The 17,432-nt window shown below is 44.0% G+C and overlaps 1 protein-coding gene across 6 annotated transcripts in view; it reads right to left on the reverse strand.

Moving 5' to 3' along the window:
* HSF2BP (heat shock transcription factor 2 binding protein) overlaps positions 1-17,432 on the reverse strand; it is an 83,152-nt gene that overhangs the window by 21,017 nt on the left and 44,703 nt on the right. For 5 of the 6 annotated variants that reach the window (XM_073804558.1, XM_033856169.2, XM_073804560.1 and 2 more), the window contains one exon: positions 15,315-15,418. The exons of the other annotated variant lie outside the window; for it this stretch is intronic. In XM_073804558.1, the coding sequence (XP_073660659.1) occupies positions 15,315-15,418 (104 nt within the window). The remainder of the gene's footprint in view (positions 1-15,314; positions 15,419-17,432) is intronic. 6 annotated transcript variants of the gene reach the window in all.

Here is a 17,432-nt window from a genome sequence, read left to right on the forward strand (position 1 = left end):
CCATGGATGGACTAACTGAATCCCTGTAACCGCTCCGAAGCAGATGTCACTGTCACCATTTTACAGGTGAAGAGTGGGGGCAGAGGCTGGTCAACGAATTCGCTCGAGATCAACAACTAGTAAGTAGGATTTGCACCCCTAACCTACGACCGGCACTTCTGAACCACATGCAAAGAACTCTGCTAAATCTTCACATTTTGTCAAGAAGAGCAAAGCAGGTACGTTGATGCTGGCAGGGTACGCTTCCAAGGCAATGCAGATGTTACCTCCGACTATCACACCTTCTTTGTATCCCTTCATTCTGCATATCGAGAAACTTGGAACTGATTTAGGAAATGCTGCTGAATTTTACTACAGAAACAGTGAGTCAGAATACTTAGCAAAAAATACAAAACTACAACTCAAACTGGCTTAAGCACTAATAACATTTATGATGTCATATCACGTCCATCATAGAGCTGGGTTCACGGGCTCAATCATGCTATCAAAGACCTGGGTGCCCTCTTCCCCCCACTCCACGCTGCACAGCGTCACCGTAAGGCTGGCGCACTCAGTCACAGGGGGATGCAAGCAGCACGCGGGGCTATGCGCTTCCTGGTTCACAGCCGGTGAGGGAAAGGCCTCTCCACCATCCCTGGGGTCTGGACGGGCCTAGCGTAGCTCATGCATCCACTTCCGGACCACTGACCGTGGGCAGAAGGATGCCACGCACGGAGTGGAATAAGCCCTGAATCCTACACCAATCACTGGCACGATGATAGGACTGCCATGACCGCCTCAGACCACTAACCCCCAACCCTGTCCTACACATCAGTCACCGAGAAGGCGTGAAAACCTCAACATCTGGGTCCCGCTCCCAATCAATTAAATTACAGCCTCTATGGATGGGGACCCAAGCTTGAACATTAGGGCACAGGTAGGTTTGTGCGTGTGTATGTTCTTTTTTTTTTTCACAAAAGCCCCTACTGGAGCTTAGAATCTCTTTCCCGGGGTCATATGGTCCATGAAAGGGAGAGTGAAGCCCTGAGTAACAGATACGAGGGACACGACATGGGGTGCTGGATAAGTCACGCACAGTGTCCAGAATATACAGACACAACCAGAGAAATCATGGGAGAAGGGCAAAGTGGTTCCGACCCCCAGTGCTACAAGCTCAGGAACTGCATCACTCTCAGCACTGTGCAGTGCACAGTTTCACGTCTTGTAAAACAGGGGTAATAATCTTTGCGTGTTATGATCTGATCCAACTGTAAGAGATGACTCAAGAGCCCTGTGCCTTGCACGTAACGTAAGCAGAGCTCTAACGGGCACCTTGCCATGCTAAGTGGGGGGAGGGGTCCCTGCCTTCTGTGCTGCTCCTGAGCTGAAGTCCCGGTGGCCTCCTGGTGCCCTGGCATTGGCCCTGCTCTGCAGAAGCCTCTGTGGCCTGGTGGACATTCTGGCTGGGAGGGTAACGCAGGCAAGATTAGAAGATGCTCAGGTCGTGTACCTTCAAGTTCTAGCCAGGCTCTCTCCTGGAGCCATATGATCTTGGGACATGCAAGTTTTTCTCTATAATTTTAGCACTTAAAATGCTAAAATATATTTCCACAAAATATAGCCCAGCAAATATATGATAAACACTAACTTCCCAATTTTCACCTTCTAGAGGCTTTCTTTTGATTCCTGAATAAACTGGCTTCCAAGATGTTACATAGCTCGTGTTATCAGTAGAGTGTGTTCACAGCTGGAACGTTTACAAATCATATGGGAAATTTCATTAGCTGAGGTTGGATAATCTTATGAAGAACAATAATCCTAAGCACTGGATCCTCCATCAGTGAATTAGTGAAAAATACTTAATGGTGTCTTTTCTTAAAGAATAATGCAGAATTCATACAGAAAGAATGATTATAAAAACTATTCTAATACTAGCAGACTATATTAAAACAAACCGCCAAAAATGAAGCAAGTATCACACTTTAGTAACTACTTTTATGCCAGAAAAGAACTCACCGTTTGAAGATGAACTGCAAGAGAAAATAACTCCTTGCTCAAGAAAACGTTATGGTCACAGTGTGTTGTAAGGTAAGGTATATTAATGCTTGGGGGGTTTTGTTTTGTTTTTTTGTTGTTGTTTTTTGGCTGAGCGCTCGTCACACAGGATTCTTAGTTCCCCGACCAGGGATGGAACCTGCGCCCCCTGCAGTGGAAGCGCAGAGTCTTAACCACTGGCCCGCCAGGGAAGTCCCTAATTCTTATTTTTAATTATTTCCTTTCTATTTGAAATTCAAAACCTGAAAATTAGGACCTGATTACCCTTAATACCCTTAATACCAACACACGAAGCCCCCTTTCGCTAACAAACTCCCGCCCAAGCAGCATTACCCTCGCTGCTGCTCTCCTTTCCCCATCCCCTCCTTCCATCTCCTTTGTCCTTAATTCTGTACTCTACAGAAAATCTTCTCAAAGATCACCAAAGCCTTTTCTCCATTCCTGTTTTCTTGATCTTCAACATATATCTGACACTATTAGACTCCTTTCTTCACAAATGACTATTTTCTCCTTTTTTTAAATTTATAAACCATTTCCATTTACTGTTACACTAAATTCTCATGGCCTCCCTTTGAGGAAAGCAGAGACACATTTGCAGTTCTACGTTGTAGATGACAAGCCTGACTGTCATATAATCTAAAGGACTCGCCCAGAACCACAAACCAGGGAACTGCCAGAGGGGGGCTGGGCCCAGCTCTGCCCTCGCCCTGCCTCTCCTCACTCCGGGCTCCCAGAGACCCCTCCTCAGGGCTCAGGGCTCTCCCCATGGCCCTGGGAGGGCCAGCTCTGCTGCATGACAGTCTCCACACTCCCAGTCCTCTGTTCTGTTACTTCTCTAATAATGACTCCCAAACCCATGCCTCTGGCCTATCACGTGAACTCCAAGCTTCTCATCTCCAAGGACCTGTTGGATAGCTCCCTCCAGATATTTTCTTTTTTTACTGTTACCCCGAACTGAGCATGTCCCACACCAAACTCATCTTTCCATATAAACTACCTCCCCTTTCTAAATTGTGACCATGAATTAATTATGCCTCTATCAGACTAGAGTAAATTTTCGATTGTTCTCAGCTTGTTGGACTTGACATACGTAAGCCAAATGTTTTCTGACATCCTTCAAGATATGAAGTAGTCATTTGACCACTCAATTCTATCAACAGCTAACTGTGTTTCTGGTTAAAATTGTTACATAAGGTTTGATTAATCAAAGAGAACAGGCCCCGCAATATCCTGTGGGGAGGCTGACCTCTTTGTCCTATTGGACCTGAAGGCCAAGGGTCAAGTCAATAATATTTGAGAGTTTTCCGTGGTTTTTTTTTTTTTTTTTACTAGAAAGGCTTCTAGTAAGAGCGAAAGATTTTATCCCATCCCTGGGTACATATCCAAAAAGAATTGAAAAAAGGATCTTGAAGAGATATTTGCATAGCCATGTTTACTGCAGCATTATTCACAATAGCCAAGATAAGGAAGCAACCTAAACGTCCATCGACAGATGAATGGATAGAGAAACTGTGGTCTATACGTACAGTGGAGTATTTTTCAGCCTGCCACAACGTGGTTGAACCTCGAGGACATGGAGGCAGCTGAGTGAAACAAGCCAGTCACAAAAGGACAAACGCTGCACCATCCCCGTATGCGAGGCACGCAGAGCCATCAGACCCAGCGGCTCTGAGCACCGCCTCGCTGGGCCGCCCTCGCTGTCCTGCTCTCTGCAGGCTCAGCTCAGGCCACACCTCTTAGGAGCCTTCTGCTGCGCTCTAGCCCACGTCAAGTCCTGCCGCCTTTGGTTTCCCATTTTACTTAGAGACATATTGATCTAACATTTTCTTGGTATCTTGTTTCATAAATATCGGTCATATCCACCTAGACCATACATTTCCTTTTGGTTGGAACCGGATCTTAGATCTCCACACAATTCCTGTTGTCGAAAGCCTGCCTCTGCCCTGCCCTTGGCCGTGGTCTCCATTCCACGTGCTGCAGGAGCCGCCCTCTGCTGCTCGCGTGTTAGGAGCCGATGTCCGGTATCCCTCAGGCCACTGATGCGTTCTCTAGCTTTCCCCGTGGCCTCCGGCCTCTGTTCTGGATTTGCTTTCCAATTCTTCACTGAACTGAGCCCTGACTGGGTCTCTGAGGGTCTTCTGAATCCCCACCACTTTGCCCAAGCGTCTGGGTCGTTTTGCCGCGACCTGCAAGAAGTTAGTGGCCACCTCTGGCCCAACATTGCCTGGACGCACCTCCTGTTCTGTACACTCCTCAGGTTGTTCACCAGCCTAGGCAGAGGTGGGGTCCCCAAGTTCACTGCTGGTGGCGTGATTGGACCCTGGGCTAGGAAAGTTAGCCTGGACTCAGTTTCCGTGGGGCTGTTCTTAGGTCTGCTTGGCATGCTCCTGGCTTCTACCCTCCTCACTGGTCAGCGTGAGGCCTGGCGGTGCCATGGTGACGATCTCAGCGAAGGGCACGTGGCCTGAGCCAGACAAGAGTCGTCCTCCAGGTGTGTTCTGGCTGGAGCTGCTGAAGAGGAATATTTTTCCCAGTCTGGGCCATAGAACTATGAGGTGTGATCCAGAGCTGCCTGTGGCTATGTGGCTGGCCACTTGGGGAAGTTCATCTGTGCTGTCAGTCGCTGAAGCCGGGTCAGAGTGCTGACACAAGGATGCAAAGAGGGATCCTCCAGCTTGCAGCTGGCTTCACCCTGCCCTTCCCAAAGCTTGGCTGTTTAGGTTTTTCTCAAATTTTGAGTTACTCCAGCATCTTCCGTGAATAGCTCCTCTCGTTTTTCTAAAGTTAGTTTAAGCATCATTTTCCTTTCAGTGAGGAGAGTGTACCTCCGTCCTCTAACTCACACCTCCCTACCCCACTGTGGTGTCACAGTCTCTTTTCCCGTGGCACCAGTCACCTTTTGACACACTGTGTAATTCCCCTGGTTGGTCTGCTTGTTGTTTACTGTCTCTCTTCCACACGGGAATGAAAGCTCCAAGAGGGCAGGGATCTCGTTTGGCTCACAGATGATCCCAAGCGCCTGTAACATGTAGGAGGTGCTCAAAAACACATCTCCAATGAATGAATGAAACACTTCAGTTTGTGTGCAGCTGTCCATCATCTCACACAGAGATGCAACGCTCTTATTTGGACTTTGGTTATATCACAGAGAATATTTGGCATTTGGTTATATATATTTGGGTCATATGCACAGAGAAAGGCTGAGAGGTTTGCATGCTGATGAAAGTTTAGTTACGTATCTTCAGCATTCCTATTAGCCAAATAGGTGGCCTTGCAAGGGTCATGATTCTAGTAAGCTACATCTTTATTATGTGAACAATGATGATAACCATGTGATCAAAAAGCAAAACATTTAAGATGGTTATTTACAAAGATTTTCAATATAACTGTTTTATTATGTTGGTTAAATATTTCTCCTAATACTTTGCATTAGCCCAGTGTTCAGATTGTCAGTGCAACAGGTGTGGTATTTGTCTTTAAAAAAAAAGACCACGGGGCTTCTCTGGTGGCGCAGTGGTTGAGAGTCCGCCTGCCGATGCAGGGGACACGGGTTCGTGCCCCGGTCCGGGAAGATCCCACATGCCGCGGAGCGGCTGGGCCCGTGAGCCATGGCCGCTGAGCCTGTGTTTCCGGAGCCTGTGCTCCACAACGGGAGAGGCCACAACAGTGAGAGGCCCGCGTACAGCAAAAAAAAAAAAACAAAAAAAACCCAGTTTCAACAGAGAGCGCCTCTGAAACACCAGCCTTACCCATGAAGCACACTGAGCCCATGGCAAGGTGGCCTCCACCAATATCTCTGGATTGGAGTTATGCATTGGGGTCATTTTCTCCCAGCTTTAAGAACTTCCTTTCTTGTAAAGAAGGTCTGCTAGCAATAAAATCTCTCAGTCTTTGCGTATCCAGGAATGTATTTCGCCTTCATTTTGAAGACTAGTTTAGCTGGACACAGAGTTCTTGGTAGAAGGTCTTTTCTTTCAGGACTTTGGACACACCATCCCTCCGCTTTAGGGCCACTGTTTCTGACGAGCAGTGAGCTGTCAATCTGTGGTGTCCTTGTACGTGTTTCACTGATTCCGAAATGTTCTCTTGGTCCTAAGTTAGGATGTTTTCAGATGTTCTCTTCTCGAATATTTTTTCTGCCCCTTTCTTCTCTCGAGCATTTCCTTCAGGGACTCATACTGTGCTTATGCTGGTATATGCTTGACGACGTCCTGGAGGTCTCTGAGCTTTGCTCATTTTCCGTCATCCTTTTCTGTTTCTGTTGTTCAGACCAGATAACCTCTACCTAGCGTTAAGTCTGCTGATTCTTCCTACCAGCTCAAATCTGCTGCTGAGCTGCTCAGGGTTGTTCCCATTTCTTAAGCTCTTATGTAGATGTTCAGCTCATTCATTTTCCGCTTTCTTCTTTAAATTGATAAACTTTCTACTAAATACTGATTTAAATGCATTTCATCATTTTTGATATGTAGTATTTTCATTATGCAGTTCAAAACATCTGATTTCTATTATGAGTTCTTCTTTTACTCATGGGTTACTTAATTTCTACATGGAGGATTTTACTAATTCTCTTTTTGTTATTAATTTCCACCTTCACTGTTTTGTGGTCAAAGAAGATATCCCATACGATTCTTATCATCTGAAATGTGAGACTTGCTTCAAACCTCAGAAAATGATCACTTTCATAAATTTTCCATGTGTAACTGAAACAAGTATACAGTTGGAGTCTTCTATGCATCCAGTGGGGCAGACTGGTTGTGTTTTTCAAACCATTCATATCCTTATTGAATGTTTGTTCTTTTTTAGTTATCAAGTATTGAGTGAAGTGGGTTAAAATGTCCCTGATCATGGGGGATTTATGAGACTATATTAGGCAGTGTCTATATAAGTTCAAAATGTTATATCCTGGTGATACAGAATCTGGTGATGAGAATCTGCCTAGTATGTTTTCCTTTTATTCTCAACCTTCATGTATTCTTCTGTTTTAAATGAATCTCTTATAAACAACATATAACTGGATGATTATTTTAAATCCAGTCTGACATGACTATCTCTTAACTGGGTCATTTGGTCCATTTATAGTTGTAACTGTACCTATTTTTGGATTTATTGCTTCCATCTTATTTTTTCATTTTTTCTCTTACTTGCCACCTTTTGAATTATCTTTTACATCGCATTTTATCCTGTATTAACGTTATAGGCATAGAGTCTATTTCTATTATCTCCACGTGATCCTAGAAATTTTCACCTGCCAACTATCAAGGTCTGAAATTAGCCATTGTTTCGGCTCTCGGTTTTGAACAGGGCTGGACCTCACGATGCTGCCGCTCTGCCTATCCTCCTCCCAGTGCACATGCTACCACTCTGCTCTTGGTATTCTACTGTTTGGCTCTTCTGTTCGTCGGTGTTTATGTTGACTTATTGATACATGTGCTACCGCCTCTGATCACTGCTCTCACTTGCATCTCACACTTTCCATCCGAGATCAAGCTACTCCTGAAGTGTATGTATATATATATACATATATATATATATATAGAGAGAGAGAGAGAGAGGGACACCCTTTAGAAGCTCCTACTGGGAAGGTCTACTGGTGACAGACTCTCTCAGTTCTTGTTTGTCTGAAATGTCTTTATTTCACCCTTGCTCTGAAAGCTATTTGTTGGCGGGGGGAGAGAAGCATACAAATTCGTGTTCACAGTTATTTCCTCTCCGTGCTAAGATACTGCACTATTGCTGTGAAGGGGTCAACTGTCAGTCAAAGTGTCAATCCTTTGAAGGTATACATCTTTTCTGTCTGCCTGCTTCTAAGACCTCCTCTCTCTTATGTTCTGGTTTTCATCACAATGTGTCTTAGTGCAGATTCCTTGTCCTTCATCCTGCTTACAATCAGGTGCACTTCTCGAATTCAGTGCGAACAAGGGTGGGGAGCTTCTCTGGCATTATCCCTTTAACGCTGCTTCTGTCCCACTCGCCCTCCCCTCCCTGCCCAGAACGCTGACCGTCCAGTGCCCAGTCTCTCCTCTGTCTCTTGCCCGCTCCGATTTTCCATCTCTGTCTCTCTGTGCTTCATTCCGGATAATTTCTTCAGAACTGTCTGCATCAATCTAATTATCCCTTCAACTATGTTTAATCTGCTGTTAAAGCTGTCTGTTAAATTTATAATTGCAATCATTATATTGTTCACTTCCAGAAATATTATTTGACCCTTTTTCAGATCTGCCCAGTCACTTTCACAATCTCTCACTCTTTACTCATATATTAATCCCTTCTTTTTTTCTTTAAGCACAGTAAACACACTTATTTTACATTGATTTGATAACTCTTAGACCTGAAACCTTCTTTAGGGTCTATGTCACGTTATCTCACTAATGATACTTCCATGCTTTTGTAATTTTTAATATGTGAGCTCTGACTATTGGAACCTTATCTGTATGAACCGGTTGAAGTCAAAGAATCCTCCAGAAAGGATGTGCATTGTTCTCTAAACGAGGACTGCCTGGGTGGTTTGAATTCAGGCTTCGAAGCTGCATGAAAACCAGTCTACAGTGATTAATTCTCAGAGGACATTTTTCCTCCACTACAGCCTATGGTTATTCTCAGAAGAGATTTTCCCCCACTGTGTTCAGTCCCTAAGGTCAAACAGGCCACCTTCCTGTAGTCTCCAAGGGCAGGAAGCATACCTTCAGTCTACCCTGACAATGCTGGTAAGTACCTTTGGGAGTCCCCTACCCGGCTACTCATTTAGGGTGGTAACTGAGCTTTGTTTCCTGTCCCCACACCCTGTTAGGACACGGAAACTAAAGGTCATCTTGACAAATGCCTTCAGAACAGGAGTTAGCTCAAGTCTCTGTTAACCTCTCTGGCATCTCACTTTCACTTGGCTTTTGTGCTCTGGGTGTAATTACTATTTTTCTAGCTCAAAGGAGGGCTTTTAAAGTGTTTTTTATATCTCACCAGACATTTGTTTTCAGTAAGGAGACTTGTCCAGGATCTAGGCCATTATACCCCTGCCTCCCAATTCATGGTCTACAGGGATGGGCTGATGGGAGATCTGCAGGAGGTGACCTGAAGTTTTTAAACAGAACATGAGGGAGGCTCAAAACCTGGTGGTAGTGGCAGACTGTGGTCAGATTATGGATGTATTTTGAAAGCAGGGCCATCAGAATTTCCTTACAGACTGCACGTGGGTATCAGAGAAGAAGGAGACAAGAATCACTCCAAGGTCTTCACAGGCCTGAGAAACTGGAAAAATAGAGCTGCCATCAACTGAGACTGGGAAGGCCGTGGGTAGAGCTAAATGGAGGAAGATTGGGAATTTAGTCTGAACACACCGAGTTTGAATGTCCACTAGCTGTCCATGTGGAGATGTCAAGTAGATAGTCGGATATATGGGTCTGGGGCTCAGGAGAGAGGTCTGGGCTAAAGATATTAATACAAATTGGGTAGAACGATCAATGTTTCATATTACTAGATAAACCAAATAAATGTACGATGGGAAGCAAATGCCTATGTGGCTGTTCAACATTGTAAATGTGAGTAGGAAATGCAGCACTAAAAAGTTACAGGTGTGATCTGAACGCCCGTTTGCATTAACGGTTACATAACCGTTAATGGCCGTCCCTCCCAAAAACACTCTGTCCTCATCAGCTATTTGCTAGAGTTCCGTGCCAGTTCTTCGGCTTAAGAGGAATGTGAAGAATTTGGAGAAAGCCTGGGAAAAAGCCAGCAACACAGTTGAATAAAGGGAAGGAAAATGAAACCCAGCAAAGGTTAAAGGAAATGAGATTATTTAGTCAGGGATGATTAACAGCAACTGGTCCTGTACCCTGGATCAAAGAAGTCCGGATGCTTGAAAGCAACTTGCCACCTTTAGGTCAAAGGAATTAAAAGGAAATGAGCTTCCACTGTGGCATAAAAGATTTAGATTATAAATAAAAAGCGAAACTAACACCTCTTTAACACCTACTATGTTAGGTATTGGCCCAGGCACTACTGCATTTTAATATACACGAAGACCCTTGAGGTAGAAATCCCCATTTTGCAGAGCAGAAAAGAGGGATCCTAAAAGGTAAGTTCCCAAGTAGACAAGCTGTAACTTCAATCTGGGTCTAATGAATCCAAAGTCCATGTTCTTTAAAACATATCAAATTTCCTAACATGAAAACTGACAAATGTAGGAACCAATTATTGAAAGAAGTAATGGAATCTTTTTCCCTAGATCTTTTAAAAGTTAAGAGAGATTCTTATTTTCTAGTATATTTTCATAAAGCAGATCTACCTAAAAGCAAAGAAGAATAATCCAGTTTTGTTTTTTTTTTTAGGTACATGGGCCTCTCATTGTTGTGGCCTCTCCCGTTGCGGAGCACAGGCTCCGGAAACACAGGCTCAGCGGCCATGGCTCACAGGCCCAGCCACTCCGCGGCATGTGGGATCTTCCCGGACCGGGGCACGAACCCGTGTCCCCTGCATCGGCAGGCGGACTCTCAACCACTGCACCACCAAGGAAGCCCCAGTTTTTAAATTCTCTTAGTCCTAAGCAGTTACGACAGTCTAGAATTATGAAAACAATCACACCACCACCGCCAGGCACCGAGATGCACATACTTTTTCCAGAGAACTACTTTTGTTTCTGTTTCCCTATTCTATAATAAAATATATATTCACCTTCCTAAAAGACACACCAAGTTCTATAACAAATTTCAATTTTTAAGTTAAATTAATTCCATGGATAAATCAGGGGGCAACATGCTGGGCTTGGTAGACCTTGTCTTTATTTGACTGTGATAGCAAATAACATCAAGATGACATCTCAAAAGATTTATTAGGCTTTGGGCTGTGCACACTGTCAAAAGAGCCAGTAACTGCCTTCATGAGCAAGACAGCCTGATGGCCCCGGGGCAAAAAGTGGCATTAAGGCAACTTCACCCCAGCCCCCACCGTACAGGACCCGAAGTTCAAGCAGGAACAATCCACCCTGGTCAAAGCGTGCCACCTCTGGTGAGGGTCAGGAACCGACACTCTTGGGTTGCTGGCAACCTAGAGAGCTGCCTAAATTAAAATGAAACTGTAAGGACTGTCACTCGGCCCTGGAACGTTTCTGGAGCACCAGAGCTAGAAAAGGCCCTAGAGAACATTCAGCCTAAGGCCCTCTTTTTATGCGAAAGTAAACAACTGGCAAAAGGCGCTGGAGGATCACTCTGCAAGCTAGCAGAGAGGGGCGCAAGGTTTCAGGATATTCTCTAAGGCTGAGCCACGCCACACCAGGAGACAAGGAAGGGAGAGAGGTCACCGGGAAATAAGCATCCACCTCAGGGGCACTTCCTGCGGAGCGGAGGTCCACAGGGTGGCTGGGAGAAGGGACCTAGAACCCAACTGCCCGGACTTCCACCCAGAAGCTGTATGACCTCAAGGAAGTCACTTCACCCCTGCGTGCTCATTTCCTCATATATAAAACACAAATTGTAATATTTGCCTTATAAGGGTATTTAGAGAAGTAAATCTGTAAATACACACTGCCTGGCACTCCAGGAGTGTTAGGGACCTTTATTTAATTATCCTCGCCCTCTCCCCACCCCCACCCCTGCCGACTGACACCATCTGCTGGCACGTGGCCCACAGCGACCAGCCGGGATAGCTGCCCACCTCTAGCCCAAGACCCACCTCTGATTCCATGGGTTCCTTGGCTCACGTTCTCAAGAGAAAAAAGCTGTCTGGTCAAATACCCAGCCCTCGTGGGCAGGAGGCCTCCTAAAATACAAACACAGCCCTCTCGGCCACCTCCTTACAGCTTTGGAAGATCTGGGGCTTTACCCTACTTGCAAGTTAATAAGCCAGCATGTGAGAGTCTCATGGATGCTGGCAGGAGAGACAACACCCCTGTGTCCAAGGCAAAGAACAGTATTCCTCCACGGCAACGGCCATATCCAGAGGGTCAGCATAGTTCAGTGAGACCCTATTCCACAGCGCCAGGCATATGCCATGGGCTGCATTACAGAAGAGAAAACCCAAACTCAGGGAACCCAAATCCTTCATAATGGGAGTAATCCTGCCAGACCTTTTCCCCAGAGGGAAGCATTATCCCTACTGCATGAGTGTAAACAAACCCACCCTCTGTTCTGGACAGAGACGGTAGCTCTACCTTCATGGGGGTTTACTACAGAAGCAGCCTTGAAAAGACAGCCAGAAACAGAGGAGGTTCGTCCCTCTGCTCTCCCAACAATATCTAAATAAACAGACATACATATACTATTTCATTGGCTGGAAGACTCGGTATTGCTAAAATGTCAATTCTCCCCAAGATGAACTGTTGATTCAACACAATCCTAATAAAAATCCCAACAGGATTTTTTGTTGTTGTTAGAAAGTGACAAGCTGATCCTCAGATTCGTATGGAAATGCAAAGGACTTAGAAAGAGTCAAAACAACTTTGGAAAATAAGAACAAAGTTGGAGGATTTACACTACCTGACTTCAATATTTATTATAAAGTATGGTATTGGCATAATGCTACAAAAATGGATCCACAGAACAAACAAATAGAGTCCAAAAACTACACCCTCTCATATAATGTCATTTGATTTTCAACAAAGGTCCAAGGGCAATTCTGTGGAGAAAGGAGAGTCTTCCAAACAAATGGTGTTAGATCAACTAGGTGGCTTTATGCAAAAAAACAAAAACAAAAAAAACCAACTTTGAGTCATACCACTCAACATATATAAATATTAACTCAAAATGGATCACAGACCTAAATGTAAAATGCAAAACTATAAAACTAATAGGAGAAAACACATTTTAAAAATCCGTGTGGCAAAAATTTCTATACCAAAAGCATGATTCGTAGAAGAAAAAGAACAATAAATTAAACCTCACCAAAAAAATTAAGAACTTCTGTTCTTTAAAGATGCTCTTAAGAGAATGAAAAGACAAGCATCAAACTGAGAGCAATTATTTGCCAACTACATATCTGACAAAAGATGTGTATGCAGAATATACAAAGAACCTCAATACTCAATTGAAACAACCCAATTTTTTTTTTATACAGCAGGTTCTTATTAGTCATCCATTTTATACACATCAGTGTATACATGTCAACCCCAATCGCCTAATTCATCCCACCACCACCACCGCTCCCCGCCGCTTTCCCCCCTTGGTGTCCATACGTTTGTTCTCTACATCTGTGTCTCTATTTCTGCCCTGCAAACCAGTTCATCTGTACCATTTTTCTAGTTCCACATATATGCGTTAATATTCGATATTTGTTTTTCTCCTTCTGACTTACTCCACTCTGTATGACAGTCTCTAGATTCATCCACATCTCTACAAATGACCCAATTTTGTTCCTTTTTATGGCTGAGTAATAACCCAATTTTTTTTAATGGGCAAAAAGGTGTGAACAGACATTTAATCATAGAAGATATATGGATGGGCAAATAAATACAGGAAAAAATGCTCAACATCATTAGTCATAACATAAATGCAAATTAAGACCAAAGTGAGTGAGGTATATCACACCACTCCCAGAATATCTAAAATTAAGAAGAAGGACCATGCCGAACACTGACGAGGATATGCACAACAGAGGCGGTAACTCTCTGCTGGGGCGGGGGCTGGGGGGTGCAAAGCAGTGCCGACACTTTGCAGCACAGCTTGGCAGTGCCACAAAAATACCTACTACGTGAGCTAGACAGTCCACTCCCAGGTGCTGACCCAAGAGAAATGAAAGCCGGTGTCCAGGCAACAACATACAAGAATGTTCACAGCAGCTTTATTTACAAGAGCCAAAACCTGAAGACAGCCCAAATGTCCATCAACAGCCGAATACATAAAGCAACTGCAGTCTCTCCACGTAACAGAGTACTACTGAGTAATAAAAAGGAATCAACTATTCATACACACAGGATGGAGAGATCTCGAAATAATTATGCCGAGTGAAAGAAGAGAGGCAAAAAAGAATACACAGTGCATGGTTCCATTTATATAAACCTGTAGAAAATGAAAACTAACCTGTAATACAGAAAGGAGAAAAGCGATTTTCTGGGAAGAGGGGAACAGAGGGACGGGAAGGAGGGATCCAAGAAGCACAAGGCACCTCTCGAGAGTGACAGGTGTGCTCATTATCTTGACTGTGATGATGATTCTATGGGTGTATAACTTACGTCAAAACTTACCAGTTGTTTGCCTTAAATGTGTACAGTTTATTGCATGTCAATTATACCTCAAAAAACCTGTTACAAAAAATAAGCATTTACCACCAAATGGAACTGAAGCTCAAAAACAGAGATTGATCTGAATTACAAAAAAATAAGGAAAGGTAATTTTTTTGCACACTTGAATGAAATATGTTCCTACTGAAGACATGCTATTAAAAAGTATGATAAACAGGATTTCCCTGATGGCACAGTGGTTAAGAATCCGCCTGCCAATGCAGGGCACACGGGTTCGATCCCTGGTCCAGGAAGATCCCACATGTCGCAGAGCAACTAAGCCCACGAGCCACAACTACTGAGCCTACACTCTAGAACCCGTGAGCCACAACTACTGAGCCTGCGTGCCACAACTACTGAAGCCTGCAAGCCACAACTACTGAGCCCGCGCACCTAGAGCCCGTGCTCCGCAACAAGAGAAGCCACCACAATGAGAAGTCCGTGCATCGCAACAAAGAGTAGCCCCTGCTCGCCACAACTAGAGAAAGCTCACATGCAGCAATGAAGACCCAACGCATCCAAAAATAAACAAATAAATTTATATAAAAAAAAAGTATGATGAACAGATTGGGACAAAATTTTAGGTTAAATTGGTGGTTAGGGAGAAAAGCCGGAGAAACAGTAAAGACAGCTTTTTATTCCAAAGAAAACAAAAAAACACATCAGATGGATAGATAGATAGACAGATGGAACTTCAGAGCTGCAATCTCTCAGATTTCTTTTTTCCCCACGTTGCTTAACGACGGGATTTCCCTACACCTGATGTTCAGAGCCACAGACAGCATACATAGTGCTGTATCGTTCACAGTGAAAGGGACAGGTTAAAGCCACTTATTAGCTGTTTTATTAGATAATTTTTCTTTGTGTCACAGAATCATAACTAAATTGAAAGCGATACTTCAGAAACAGAACTAGAAATAACAGCATACCAGTGAGTTTTCTATAATTTGAAATCTTTTTTTAGGAAGGCATGAGAACACCTTGGGATGAACAACCCTCATCTCTAATACTTTACGACCTCCTCCTGCCACAGGGGAACAGGTGTATAAGGAGACGCACAGGTAAAGCCCATCCTTACCGCTCAGAAGCCACCACAACAAAGGGATGAATCCTGGACTCTCACTAATGTACTTCAAGCCTTTCAAATTGATGCTCACGTTGTACAGGGACATCAGCATTAATCTGAAATGTAAAAGAAAATGGTGTTGACACGCTGCCCCTCCATACTGCGCCACCCTAAATATATCTCCTGGTTCATAGGACCTTAGCATATTTAGGGGTGCCCTCATGCCCTTACACTTCAGATGTCCAACTCTAACACAATCTGGATGACAGGTATAGTAAGCAGAAGTATGTAAAATATTTGTCTCTGTGAGGCTACCTGAAAATGGGAAACTTCAGCAATACTGCCACGTAACACCACCTCTTATAACTCACATAATCAAGAGACACATATGCAAAGTGGGCACAGGGAACCTCAAAACCATATTCATTGAGTAACCCCTTTTAGTACCAATCCTGCATTTATAGACAGATAACCCTCCATTCATAAGTATACTGTACTCTAAAAGTTCAATTCACTGTTTAAAATTTAATCCTACCTTTCATTCAGTGAATGTTACCCATGATGCCTGGGTGGCCAGGTCAGGCCGTACCATCCTGTTTAATCCACGGCAAAGGGATGGAGAGCACCACAATCCAACCACCCCTAACAACCAACGATCCTACTGACCTGGAGTTAAATAGGGTCTTACAAGTGGTCTTGGGAACTGACCACAACTAGTAATACAGAGTCGAATATTATTAAAAACTGGAAAACTATAGGACTGGTTTCTGATAATACTGCTGAATACAGAGACCCCCAAAACTTCATACTGTACAGTAATAGAAAAGGCTACACAAATATTTTGCAAAGTCTTGAAAAAATGAATGACCTTGTAAGAAATGAAGGGAAAACATCTCTAATCGGGAACATAGTGAGAGCTCAAATTCAGAAAGGTGAGCCCTAAAGATGACAGATTCCAGAGACACAGAATGTCAGTGTTAGTGCCTTTGTGCAGAGGGACAGAAAGAAAAGCCTCAGACCAACACAAGACAGGACTTCAGAGCACAGACCCCTTCAGAAAGCCAGGAAAGAGTGAACTGTCAAGCTTGGCATGATTGCGTACTTTCTGTATTGCCTGAAAGTCCACAAGCCAATAATTTTAATAAGAAAGTAGACCTGGGATGGGAGCTGCTCCCGCCACCCGGCCACAAGAAACATTCTCTTAAAGGAAAGGACCCTCAACTGGGTCCTCAAAGAATTCTCACAAATACAGTGCTACCAATTTTAAGTTCATAATAAAAATCACAAAACACATGAAAAATAAGACCTTAAAGTAACAGCACAAAGAACCAATGACAGAGTCAGCATAAAAAAAATTATCAGATACTGCAAGTATCAATTACCAAATAGAAAACAGCTATGTTTAATAGGTATAAATAATTCAAAAAAGAAATTTAAAACATCATCAAGGAGCTACTGAGTATTATAAATAACCAGGCAGCTCAAAAAAGAACCCAGTAGAACCTACAAGAATGAAAACTTTAATAATCAAACTGTAAAACTCAAGGGTAATTGACACCTGGGAAAGGAGAAATACTAAACAGAAAAGAGAGCTAAAGAAGGGCTTCCCTGGTGGCACAGTGGTTAAGAATCACCTGCCAATGCAGGGGACACGGGTTCGAGCCCTGGTCCGGGAAGATCTCACATGCCGCAGAGCAACTAAGCCTGTGTGCCACAACTACTGAGTCTGAACTCTAGAGCCCGCGAGCCACAACTCCTAAGCCCACAAGCCACAACTCCTGAAGCCCAGGTGCCTACAGCCCGTGCTCTGAAACAAGAGAAGCCGCCACAATGAGAAGCCCACGCACCACAACGAAGAGTAGCCCCTGCTCGCCGCAACTAGAGAAAGCCCGTGCACAGCAACAAAGACCCAACGCAGCCAAAAAAGAATAAATTAAATAAACTTTTTAAAAAGAGAGCTAAAGAAATTGCAGGAAATGGAGCAAAGCTAGGGAGGAGGAAGCCCAGAAAGGCAGCTACCAGACAAGGGGAGCACTAGCGAGCATGCAGAATCTGCCCAGGCTGCGGCCAGCTCTGACCCGGCCACCGGACGAGGCAGACACTACCGAGCCCAGTGGAGAGTGAGAGGAA

Source organism: Tursiops truncatus, chromosome 4 (assembly GCF_011762595.2).
Source record: "Tursiops truncatus isolate mTurTru1 chromosome 4, mTurTru1.mat.Y, whole genome shotgun sequence".
Classification (NCBI taxonomy): domain Eukaryota; kingdom Metazoa; phylum Chordata; class Mammalia; order Artiodactyla; family Delphinidae; genus Tursiops; species Tursiops truncatus.